At 39.4% G+C, this 12,938-nt stretch overlaps 1 protein-coding gene across 2 annotated transcripts in view; it reads left to right on the forward strand.

Annotated features, from left to right (window-relative positions):
- The window catches only part of piezo1 (piezo-type mechanosensitive ion channel component 1), an 83,524-nt gene that overhangs the window by 14,595 nt on the left and 55,991 nt on the right, over positions 1-12,938 (forward strand). For both annotated transcript variants that reach the window (XM_007889318.2, XM_007889319.2), the window contains exon 2: positions 11,144-11,239. In XM_007889318.2, the coding sequence (XP_007887509.2) occupies positions 11,144-11,239 (96 nt within the window). The remainder of the gene's footprint in view (positions 1-11,143; positions 11,240-12,938) is intronic.

The following is a 12,938-nucleotide window of genomic DNA, read 5'->3' on the forward strand; positions in this document are numbered from 1 at the left end:
TTATTCCACCCAGAAAAATAATTAATAGTTTATGTTCCGGTTTAAGGTGAAGACTTGATTAGGAGTCATAACAATCAATCAGAAGCAAACTGTAAAGAAGGATAGCTCAGACACGCACACGTGCCAGTTGTGAGCATCCTATTAATGAGTGCGTTTAAAGAGTGTGTGTCACCAGACTAAGGCATTAGACAGTTAACCCACGTGCAATGTATTTGAAGTAAAAATTGGTTTTGCGCATCGCTTCAAACTGTAAGTGGATGAGTATTAAATCAAATCTCTTTAATGGATTTGATTTAATGTAAGTATTTTGCTTCAAGAACAATAGTTGTGTTTAATTTGTTCAAGTACTAAGCGGCTTTGTGACAAGTATCATCTTGTTTTATTAAATTGATATTGCAGTTGGCATAACGGAATCCATTTCCAGAAACTTTCCGTGACCTTGGTGTATCCATTTTATTCGTTTACTTGCTGATGTAGGATGTCCCAGTCTGCTCACTGCTCCATTTTCCCCATGAACTTGTTAGTGTAACTATAAATTCTTACCTACAGTGCTGAGTTCCTCAGTAAGTTTCCCTTGTGCCCAGAGCTATTGGAAATGTTTACAATGCTAATTGTACATTATAAGAGTCCTTAGTCACCAGTTTGTATTAAAGGAATGTTGATTCTGGACACGAATAAATGGAACCTCTACTCCATCTGGAATTTTATAATTTTTCAGGGGGAATCTCTTTTGCGCTTTCCTTTGTATCTATGAGAAACGTGGTTTTCTTCAAGTTATTTTCCTTCCCTGTGTATTTCAGACGAGGGCTTTATTCAGCATTGAGGTGTCACATTCAGTACTCTGTTGCCAAAGTTTGTTGGATTTACATGTTAATTTGCTGAATCTGATATTTTTGTTTTTCCTTTCCAATTTCATCCAGAAAACTCTCCTGAAGGGGCTGAGTCTGGTCAGTTCAACAATCCTTCATGTTTAAATCATGGTGATGGATGTTAGTCGGCTGGAATAGGGGTAGTGGCCAAACCTGTTCTAACCCATATGTATCTACAACACATATTTTTCTAGCTAGGTTATTGGATAGGAGGAACATATTCATTTTTTTCCCTTTCCTAAACTATACCAACTGAGCCATTGAAGGTTCCCTTTTGTTTTTAAAACACTCAGGTGACCAAATCTAAGTGAAATTCCTTCTCATATGGTCTTTTAGTTGTCCCTCATTTCCACGTCTAATTCATACACGGTGATGTCAGCCCAGACACAATTGATAACTTATTAAGAGTTACCACAATGGTTTGTTTCCTGCTCATTTACATATCGGAAACCAGAAATATTAATTGCCGTGCCTCAATCTCACAAATCTACGTGCGAGTGCTAACAAAACCAGCTCTGCTGCTGACTGTTTGACCATCCGATGCCTTCAGTTTGGAGCCAGAAGTTATAACTCTGCCTCTTGGCAATAAAGATGAAATATTTGCTGACTGAGATCATGGTAAGACCCAATGCTGTAGTTAGCTACCCTCTGCCTGTCAGTTACACTAGGATTATTGGAGGTCTGGGATCATCCTCCCAGGAAGAGCATGGAAGTGTTCATGCAAATCGTATCCAGATTTCAAAATATTCTGCTTTCCAAAATTCTTGTCCCTTTTGATTTCCTCCAGTTAGATTTCAGATTGGTTCTGTTACAACGAACGAAGGGTGCTGTCAGGCACCTTCTGAATTACGTAGTATTTTGTCCGTATTCATCTAAGGGTGGAAGAATCTGCACAGACTTCCTGGGTTGAAATGGTTCACTTGGTCAACTGATTTTTTTTTCTCTTTCTCTCCCGGCCCCTTAAACCTTTTGAGTAATATGTTCCGGTGGGATTAAAGGCGTTAACTTTTAAAACCCTGATCTTCTCTGCAAAACCGATTTCACTGCAAAGTCTTGCATTGCGAAGCCGCAAAAGACAATTGAAGTACAGAACTCAGGGAAATTCAGTAGTTAATTTGGATGCGGAATAATTGCTCGAACAGCTAAGCCAACGCCGTCAGTCCTGAACCAAGTGAAGTGAAAATCTATTGAGGCTAAAAGAATACCCTTATTTACTCTTTGATTTCAACGGTTAATTCCAGATGGAGTTTGGAATCCTGGACTTTATTCTCTGGTGGTAAATAAGAGCAAGAGAGAATTCACAACCTGCTAACTGTTGTGGTGCTATTTTATGTTATCTCTGACTCTCATTCTCAGACAGCACAAATTTCAGCTGTTTTTGTTATCCTGTAACAAAATGAATTGTGGCATGGTTGGCTGGTATGTGTGACTACGGGTTATTTCGCAAGAGCACAGATAAACAACAGCAAAATTACATTGGTATGGTGCCATAATGCACGCCGTCCACTCATTTGATCTTATCCTTCCAGAAAACCCACCTAATAGAAATGGGTGTTGTATCCTGTCCTCAACCACCCTTCCTGCTAAGCTGTTCCAGTTGTTAATTATCCTCTTTTTATATAAAAAAGACACCCTGGTGTTTTGAATACAATTTGCTTTCACAGCCAATTTCCAGCCTTTGCAACAAAGTGTGTGAAGTCTGGTGCCTATGGTGGGGGGGGGAATGTTTTGTCCAGTCAGCAAGGAGTGGCTTGCAATTTACCTGCTAATTTCCACCCTTCTGGCAAGATCTTATTGTGCACGGTACAACGTGAACAGGCTTGCAGCTCCTCTCCCTCGGGCTGTTAAATTTTGCAGAAGCTAATCAACTTCTGCATTCCTTTCTCAAGTATTTAATTAAATTTGCATTAAAATCAATCGCAGGACCCATGCTAATTAGTACAAGACGAGAACTGAGGTTTCGAGTTTGAGTAGAATCCATTAGTTACGCTTTAAACCAGGTCACTTTCTGTAATCTTTACATGTCTTCTACACAGCAATTTCTCTTTAGTAGCTAGGTATTGCAGAATTTTAATCTTCCTTTCCTCTGCCTTTTGCCGTTGAGCAGTTTAATGAAAGTGCTATATTTTGCAGTTTTCATTTTGCACTTTTCTATAATAATAATAATCCTTGCATTTGATATAGCGCTTTTCACGTCTTCTCGACGTCTCAAAGCGCTTCAGAGAATATGCTATAAAATGAATTGACTGTATATTTGTGGGCGAAACGTGGCAGCCAATTGCGCACAGCAATGTCCCACAAACAGTCGTGGATTGAAAATGACCAATTTATTATTGATTTGTTTTTTGGAGGGATTATTGTTAGGTGTGTGGAGTAAGGAAACTTGCCCGAGGTTTCGCCCTCTGCCTGGAATTGAACCCAGGTGTCTCGTTGGGGAGGCCGACAAGCAATGAGTTTGCATAGTCGAGCCTTGATGTAATGAAGGCGCGTGTGAGGGTGTTGGCAGCCTATGGTGTGAGACAGTATTGGAGCCGGGTGACGTTGCGGAGGTGGGGGAAGGCAGAATGGATCATGGCATGGATGTGGGGTAGAAAGGATAGTTGAGGGTCAAACAAGACTCCAAGGTTCCGGACTGGCTTAGCAAGGTGGAGTGTGCAACCATGGATGGTGATGCTGTTAGATATCTGACAGACAGACAGTCTAACAGTCTATCAGTACAGCAGTGTTCCTGGAGTCAAGGGTGGAGGCAGAGAGGTACAGTTGGATGCCATCCACATACATGTGGAAGTTTACGTTATCTACTGTCAACAGAATCATTAATTGTATTATGTTGGGCTGTAGCTGAAAAATTCTAATGCTTTGAGCTTCCTACACAATTTGTATTAATAATTACGAGTGGGAACCTGTCCAACCCCTTTTGTCCCCACCCCTCCCTTCTCTGACTCAGGCGTGACGGAGCCCATTTTTTCAGCCCAACTCTACATCAGCTCAGATTCACCTACAAAACACGCAGTCACTGCACTTTACAATAAATCCTGTGAAGCGCTTTGAGACAGCATGCTGATGTGAAAGACACTACACAAGGAATAGATTCATTTGTTGAATGAAGATCAACCTCTGTTGGTCATTCACTTCAGCTACATTCATCTACATTCATCACAGACCCTTCACTTTAAAGTACGTCCTGTGATGTGCTTCGAGGCGATCTCCTGACGTAAAAGGCACCATATCAAATGCAGAGATTTTTTTTACTGGCAGAGGGAATTAGCGAGGTGCAGAAGAGGAGAGTAAATAAGTGGGAAGTAATCTCAAAAAATTAAATCAAAATCTCCTCAATATGTGAACTCTGTTGATACCTGCTTTTGTGAAACGTTCAGTGCTACAGGGTTTATTCGTTGGCAGTGTTGAAAACCAGTATTTCTGGGATTTAAACATATTTTAATGTTGTGCACTCTTTCCGCAGGGAAACGTACACTAAACGCTACATGTTATTATCATTAACTTTAAACTTGAAGCAGAACCTTTGAACCTTTTTTTAAAAGAGAACATAATTTGACCTTATTTACTGAATATGTTCATTCCCTACAAAGCCCTCCGCAATTTTTAGTTTGCTTTTCCATTCGGATGTGGAGATATTTTGAACTTGGGTTTATTGTTGCGTGCCAAATTTACACAACCACGGCCCATCATATGATGTCTGGAAGCAATTCACCGCAAGTAGAAGCTGAGTAACTGTGTGAGTGTGTGTGAGTTTTTCTTTTTTTCCTCTCTCTTTACTTTTTGTCTCTCTCTCTTTACTCGTTGTCTCTCTCTCACTCCTTTGTCTCGCTTCCCTTTTTTTGTCCATTGCCTGTGTCTCTCCTTTGACACTCTTTCTTTCTTCTATTTTCTCTTTGTCTGTCTGTTTGTCAGCCATCTCTCTCTTTTTCCTTTCAATCTCCTTATATTCACAAGTTCAGTAAATAAAGGACATTGTTGTGTCCTGATGGTGCAATTGGACATTCTATTATCAGCTGCACTTGTACAGTATGAAGAGTGAAACTTGCTATAGTTTTGATGCAAGTTCAAGAAAAGGCTGAGTAGCTCCTCTGGAAATGTTAATGTACAGATAAGTGCTGGTATTATGCAAACTCTTCAGATAGAATTTTATGATCTGTGTCTAAAAATTGCCTATGAATCAATTTTTAAAATCATAATTGCAGCCGTTATACTAATTGTTCATTCACTCCTGGCTATTGACTTTCTCCAATGCTTTTGGGGAAAATAAAATACTAAATAATGATCCTTGCAATTTGATATAAGTGGAGTCCTGTAGCTCAGTGGTTAGAACACTCGCTTTGCAAGTGAGAGACCTGAGTTCAATTCCAGGCAGAGGGCGAAACCTTGGGCAAGTTTCCTTACTCCGCACGTCTAATAATAATGCCTCCAAAACAAAACAATAATAAATTGGTCATTTTCAATCCATTGTGGGACACTACTGTGCGCAATTGGCTGCCGCGTTTCACCCACAAACATACAGTCAATTCACTTTACAGTCTATTCTGTAAAGTCCTTTGAGATGTCGAGAAGACGTGAAAAGCGCTATATCAAATGCAAGGATTATTATTGTTATTTATCATATAGCGCTTTATCATGTTGTTGAGATGTCTCAAAGCGCTTCACAGAAAATACTGTACAGTGTAGTTACTGTGAATTTTGGGGCGAAAGTAAGAGATACACAAATCAATAAAGAAATATTGGTGAGGGAAGCAATAAAATAAATAGCTTGTGTCTTTCTGTGCAGCGCGGACTGATGTACTGTGATAGTTTGTTGCATTTGATTACATTTCCCCACAATAAACACTGTGAGTATTTCCTGTTGTGTAGATAACCTCTGGGAAGTTGAGGAGATGGAGGAGAATATTACTGGTATTCTGACTCCAGACTTGACAAGTGTTCAGTCTTGGATTTCAGTGATAACACGAATAGTCAGAAACAAATTATGCGTATCCGAGAGGGAAAATACAGTAAAAAAAAGCACCATCTGACCAGCAGACCATTGCTGGATACAGACAGATTAAATCATTGCACTTTAGACATAAATGAATGCAAGCCGACAACGACAGAGATTTTTAACAGTAAGTTTTGAAAATTGTTCCCCCCTCCCTCTTCTCTACCCACATAGGGTGAATTTGTAAATTGTTTATTTTTTAAGATAGTGTGCAGAATGCTGATAAATGTATACAAACTGTTTTGATTACAATTGAAAGCATTGAAACAAATGATAATGGATAAAAACAGCGCAATATTTAGTAATACTGTTTTGTTTTTGCCCTGTGGCGAAATGGAATTATTTAGTGATTTAAAATATTTTTATTTGTTCTTGTTCGCTCCACCTCATGTTTCATTACTGTTCTCCTGAAAGCGCTGAATAATGCTTGGGTGTGGTTCAATAACATTGCAGAAATACCCTTTGATCATGTGTGAATATATACAATGTGTTGGCAGTGTTATTCAACAGTTGAGGGTAACTATGCACAATCCTTCCCGTGCCCTGCCAACTCCACAAACACATATTTTCCAGAAGGGGTCTCTGGGAAGCAATTGGAAATACTGTTGGACCCTTCCCTGATTCTCCCCTAAGTCTCTCCCCCACCCCCTACAACTCCCATCTGGATTCCAGAGACACTGAGCAAGCCCTACTGTTGAGACTTGGCAACTCAATAATAATAATAATTCTTACATTTGACATAGCGCCTTATCATGTCTTTGAGACGTTTCAAAGCACACAGAATATACCGTAAAGTCAATTAACTGTATACTTGGTGGGTGAAACTCAAAGGAGGTACAAATTGTTTAAAATGCAACCAGGGTAACCCACAGAGAAGGAAGCTTTTGAACAACTTTTTGGACTAAAATTTGAAGTGGACAAAAGTGATCTGAATTTATTTTTCACGTGGATACAGTGGGTTGAATGGTTCTTCCTAGTGCTATAAAACTAGGAATCTTCATGTCCAAGTCCAGACACTGTGTGCCATCGTTGAGAATATTGACAACCTTTTGAAGGCCTGTGGAGTCCTGTAGCTCAGTGGTTAGAGTACTCGCTTTGCAAGCGAGAGACCTGAGCTCAATTCCAGGCAGGTCAGGGCGAAACCTTGGGCAAGTTTCCTTACTCCACACGCCTAATAATAATCCCTCCAAAAAACAAAAACAATAATAAATTGGTCATTTTCAATCTACGACTGTTTGTGGGACATTGCTGTGCGCAATCGGCCGCCGCGTTCGCCCACAAATATACAGTCAATTCACTTTACAGTGTGTTCTGTGAAGCGCTTTGGGACGTCCTCCGGACATGAAAAGCACTATATCAAATGCAAGGATTATTATTATTATTATTATCACAGTGAGCTTGATCCTGTGTTGCCTTGTGTTCATCACACACACGCCCACAGTTTCATTAGAATGTCAGTATGTATGAACTCCCAACTAGATGTTGCTCCCTAACCCAGGAACACTGACCATTTGTGGAAACATCTGTTGGCCCAGCTGAGAGATACCAGAGCACAAACTAGGAATCTTATTCCAATCTGGTTCATATGGCTTTGTACCAAATGAGTCACAGATGGAGATTTTGCAAACTACTGAATTTGCTTCTTCTGAGAACTAAACCTCAGTCATTTTCATAACTGTCATGGATAAACGCCTTTCTTTATTTCAGAGGTATTTACGGTTTCCTATATTAAACTGGATTTGGAGAACGATATCAAATCTCACACAATTTCAGGGGGAAAAGTATAGACCTCAAATATATGGCCAATAAATGGATTATTTCTGTGTCTGTTCGGAGCACAGCTTGCACAGAATGCTTGTTTAGGCTTCCATTTAGTTCCCAGGGTGATAAATCTTGAGTGACCATTTCTTTGAACAAAAATGTAAAGAATGAATTGAAAAGCTTCCAGCATTCAATTCTTCGATGTCAGTTTTATATTGGCAGACTTTTACACTGTGCTGCTGATCTTGTAGCTTATCCACTTTCCATCTCATCATGTCCAAATAACTACTGGGCACTTTACACCATGCTTCCCGTTCATATCACACTATCCGATCAGTGCAATCTGATTTCTTTTTTAAACAAAAAGCAATTCTTACCTGAGCCAAGCCAAAACAAATGAAAGCTCTAGGGCATTTCTTAAAACTAACGTTTTAAAAAAATCACGATTGCTTGGAATTGGAGATATGTTTATGACAGCCATGAAGCATAACTAAGTTGCTTCATTATCTGTGTGCTAAATATGGAAGGCAGACTGACTGACTCCATGTACTTATGTACTTTATACCGAATCTTAAACAAGATTTCAGTGTTAGGCTTCATCTTGGTATGTTTAACTTTTGAAATTTCAACCAGATTTGTCTTATTATTTAACTTGTTTTTGGTTAACCTGTTCACAAAGTGCTGATCACGATCTGGTTGTCTTGTTTAAAGTGCAAAATTTTGATATCAACCTGTGGAAGTCACTGGTATTGGTATCAAAACCATCCTCATCCATATTTAAACATTTTATATGTTTGCTCCATTCATTTACATCATTTATTTATCATTTGCAGTATTTCAATGCAACTCTTTTTTGCATATTATTAGCCATGCTCTTTCCAATTGTCAGCTCACTACTTCCTGCTAAATTGTGTTAAATTAAAATGAATAATGATTTTGATTAAACAAAATAATTATGTTCTTGGTAAATTCTGTGTGTGTATGTGTAAAACATTGCAAGGAAAATGTGGCAGAAAATTCATCAAGCTTAGTTTCTGTTCAAATTTGCATTAACAGATGCCGTACAATCAATTCGTATTCATAATAATAATTTGATCATTCAATCCATGACAGTTTGTGGGACCCTGCTGTGCACAATTGACTGCTACATTTGACCCACAAAATATTCAGTTACAGCACTTTACAGTATATTCTGTGAAGTGCTTTGAGATGTCTCAACGGCATAACAAGGCGCTATATCAAATGCAAGGATTATTATTATTCCTAGATGTCCTATTTCTAGATGTCCAAGATATTTTTAATGAAGAATGCATTGTTTATGGGTCAATGACATTTGCACACTGCAGGATTGCTGTGTGCTCCTTCTTTAAAAGATAGCTTAGAAATCAATGCCAATGTACTGTGTACAAAAGCTGACCACATTCTGATTCATATCGGAAAATGTTTAACCAAATGAAACTAATAGTTTCTATTTCCATATTCAGTACATTTTAATGAATGAAGAATTAACGAACAGTTTCCAATTTTATTCACTTTGGTTGAAAAGACCTTCCAGCGGTGTTCAAACTACAAGCACTGTACCTGTACGGGACTCAAAAAGAGCTTTATGGTGCTCATGAAGCATCCGTGCACCTATTTAGCCCTGCGGTCAGGACTGTTCCAAACTGCAGTAGAGGCAGTTGTGGATTCACCACTAATTTACAGCCTTGTTGAGATGAAATTGGAATTGAAAATTCCCACGTACACATATATGCATTTCTCATTGTATTCATCAGAAATTGATACGGTATATATAGCCTGTGTATGGAATCAATGTGAGTTGAGGGACCGAGAGAGAGGAAAATGTGCAGCAAACAAAGGAATGCTTTACTATTCACTCATATTTTCCATGAGAGGTAAAAAGCTGCTGCCCTGTGGAAGCTGTGCTTCCTGATTCATTTTGTCATTTATGGCAGGCGTTCTCACCGAAGCCAAAAGGCCAGAGGGGAATTTTCCATTTTCCCGAACTGTGTGAAAGGTCCTTTAATTCACGGGGTTGATTTTTCCACCCACTATTTTCTTATATGAAAACATATCAGTGTACCTCGGTAATGGGGAAATATTTTGACAGCACTAAAACCCCAGATTTCCAGTTTTTTAACGAAAAAACAAGTAAAACTCTTATTCATTTCCAAAATCTGGTTGTTTCAAAATCAGTAGGACATAATCTTGTTCACTTGCCTGAAGATGGTTTATATAAATAATCCTTGCATTTGATATAGCGCCTTATCACGTCTTTGATATGTCTCAAAACGACTCACAAAATATACTATAAAGTGAATTGACTGTTGATTTTGTGGGCAAAACAATAAGAACTTTTTTTGTTCTGCAGCACCTGTACTGCAATGCCTTCCTTTTGGATGTACCAAGGCTTTTGTAGAACAGGTATATTTTTCAAATATTCAAACGAATGAGTCACTCAGTTATTTCTGTTTGAATTGTGAAACAAGAAATGGCTTTATTTAGGTGTTACTTTGGGATATTCTTTCTCCAAAGTTTCTGCTCCGAGTTCCAAGCCACAAACTTGTCTGTTGTTATTGTTCACCAGTCGCTAATCTGGGTTTATGGACATACTGTGTCACCCTGTTGAAGGTGCAGTCATTTCCATTGTGAGTTTGCTAAGTGTTGTTCAACAGTGTTGAAGCACATTAATCATTCTCTCTCAATGTACTTTACCAGCCTGTAGTGATTATCTGCTGGTTAGAGAGTACATCACAACGCTGGTATGTCCAAGTTGAGAAATGTGGTGCTTGTAAATAATACAGCCAAGTCACTGACTGTAAAACCACACCTGCTCTTGTGAGTTGTACATTTAGCAAATCTGCAGTGACCAAGTGAACGTACAATTGAGTGTTTCACTTACAAGGATAGTGCGATGACGTAAGAGTTTCCCAAAATATGTAGAGTAAGTGTTTTTAAAAACCGTGTGCTGGACCCTCAAGGGAAATGTATTGCAATGTTACTGAAACAGCAGCCGGAGAGGGGGGGCTGCATAAAGAGCAGCTAGAAAATATGTATCCCCGGCCCCTACGAGAGCAAATTTGTGGTTGAACAGACTCTCGGGTATCTGGGTGTGTTTGAGTCATTCAGTCCATGCTGTAAACCTATAGACCGGTATAGAGCACTTGAACGATTTAATAGCAAGCTGGAATCCTCATAAGTTCTGCATTACTGCTAAAACTAGTTTGTGAATACAATACAATATTACATTTGTATAGCGCCTTTTACGTTGGGAGGACGTCCCCAGGCGCTGGACAGTCAGGGAGGGTGAAGGGCAGGGAGTATAGTAGACGCCTATGATGTTGTGAACTGCAACCACCTGCCTTCAGAGTATATCTTTCAATCTCGTCATTACTGTTGTCGGAGCAATACCTTAGCATTAATAATAATATTTGTCGAAACATTTCTGGTCTGTGCAACTCTCGGAACTAGAACAAACCACTTCTGCCAAAGTTACTGACGTATGTTTCTCTCCCTTCCACAGCATGTCTCTTTCGATACAATGCGTTGTCACTGATTTACTTGCTGTACCTGCTGTTGCTGCCACTATTTTTTGGCCCCAGTGAGCGCAGTATTCGAGGTAAGCACTTCTTTACTTTTTACCTTGTTGATAAGAATTCACAGAGATCAACTGGGTAGTCGTTAGCCATTTATGTGCGAGTGTGAGTCACGCAGCAGAAGCTCACTATAAAGCCTACCTTATAACTCTGGTCTGCTTATGAGTCTGATGCTCTGTGGACGCTCATTTGGCTTTGGAACACAGACCAGCTGGCTTCCCAAGGATTTAAAATAACTTCTGGGTTGCCATCGTGATTATTCTTTGAGGGCTGGGCATGGCGCTACACGTGCAGGGGGTGCCCTGGAAGTAACGTCAGCGGTGACCTGATGACCTGGAAATTGGCCTTTCTTTAGCATTTAGTGTGCAGCTTGCTTGGCTCAATTGGGCCTCATCCCCCAAGTGGAGCGAGTTCAAGATGCTCATTCTTACCTTTAAATCCCTCCATGGTCTCACCCCATCTTGTATTGTATTGTGTATCCACAGCACTCGGAGAGCGATATTGGCGGTGAATTTGGTGAATAAATTATTTACTCTAAGTTAAATCTATGCTTCTGTTTATGTTCAGGTGGCAGCTTTTGAATGCTCCTTGCATTTTCTCCACTCAGTAATTCCAGCTGTTATGATAAGAGGGACCTATTCAATTCGATTGGCTACAGCCATAGAATATTATCTCCTTATACACGGTCTTGTGGTGGCTGAAATTCCAGATTTTTCCAAATTTTTTGCAGTCAGTGCTTAATGATTTATTTAATTGTCTTCAGTTCACTGATGCTGAACCCCAATGTAAACAAACAGTTTGACACAAAGCACATGTGTTAACTGGCTACAGCTAACATATCCGTGCAAGTGGCTTTTTGAAGTTCATTGACTTCGTCAATCGTTGCTGATTATTAGGAACCTATTTAGACAAAAATCTGTATTAAATTAATATTTGGCTTATCTCGCTATTAAAATATACTTTCAGGTCATCAAAATCATAATTAATGAGGCCTATTATGTCCATGGCTTTCATTGTTGACATTAAGCTTGATTTCTGTGAGAATGTACTTTATTGTGTGATTTGTCACCACAGCTTGAGTCAGGCAGATTGCTTCTGGTTGTGAACCAACTCTTGAGACTCAGACTAGTGAATTCCTTTCATCTCTCCCCAATGAATGCTACTGTCAAGATGGTGATTATAATCCTGCTCAAAGAGAGCCTGGATGTACTTTAGTGTATTCCCTTTTTCTTCCTTCATTTCCCAAAAGGTACCGCTTGCTATATGGTTGTAGGGATCCTCATGCTTTGCCAGTAAGAACTTTGATATTCCCCCCTCCCTCACACACTTCAACCACTTCAATTGTATTCTTGGATCTAATTTTAAAACAGTTATATTATTGTTCTCTAATTGTTCAAAGCCATGCTGGAGCAGTCATGCTGGGGAAATGTCTGCCTCAATACCTGTGCGTTAATCATTATCATGTCCTGCCAGAGGGAAGGAAAAGAAAATGCTTGTGAGTCAGTTGCTGCAAGTTCATAAACAACAGCAATTTGCATTTGATATAGCGCCTCATCACGTCATTGAGACCCCTCAAAGTGCTTCACAGAATAAGGTGGAAAAGGGAGTATCTGTCAAGATCCAGGCCATCAATCCTCTGTGACCTCGTGGCTTTTTGTGGCACCTTGTTGATGCCATTAGTTGAATGGAAAAAACAGTGACTGCACTTGATGGTAATATATT

Source organism: Callorhinchus milii, unplaced genomic scaffold, assembly GCF_018977255.1.
Source record: "Callorhinchus milii isolate IMCB2004 unplaced genomic scaffold, IMCB_Cmil_1.0 Scaffold14, whole genome shotgun sequence".
NCBI classification, from domain to species: domain Eukaryota; kingdom Metazoa; phylum Chordata; class Chondrichthyes; order Chimaeriformes; family Callorhinchidae; genus Callorhinchus; species Callorhinchus milii.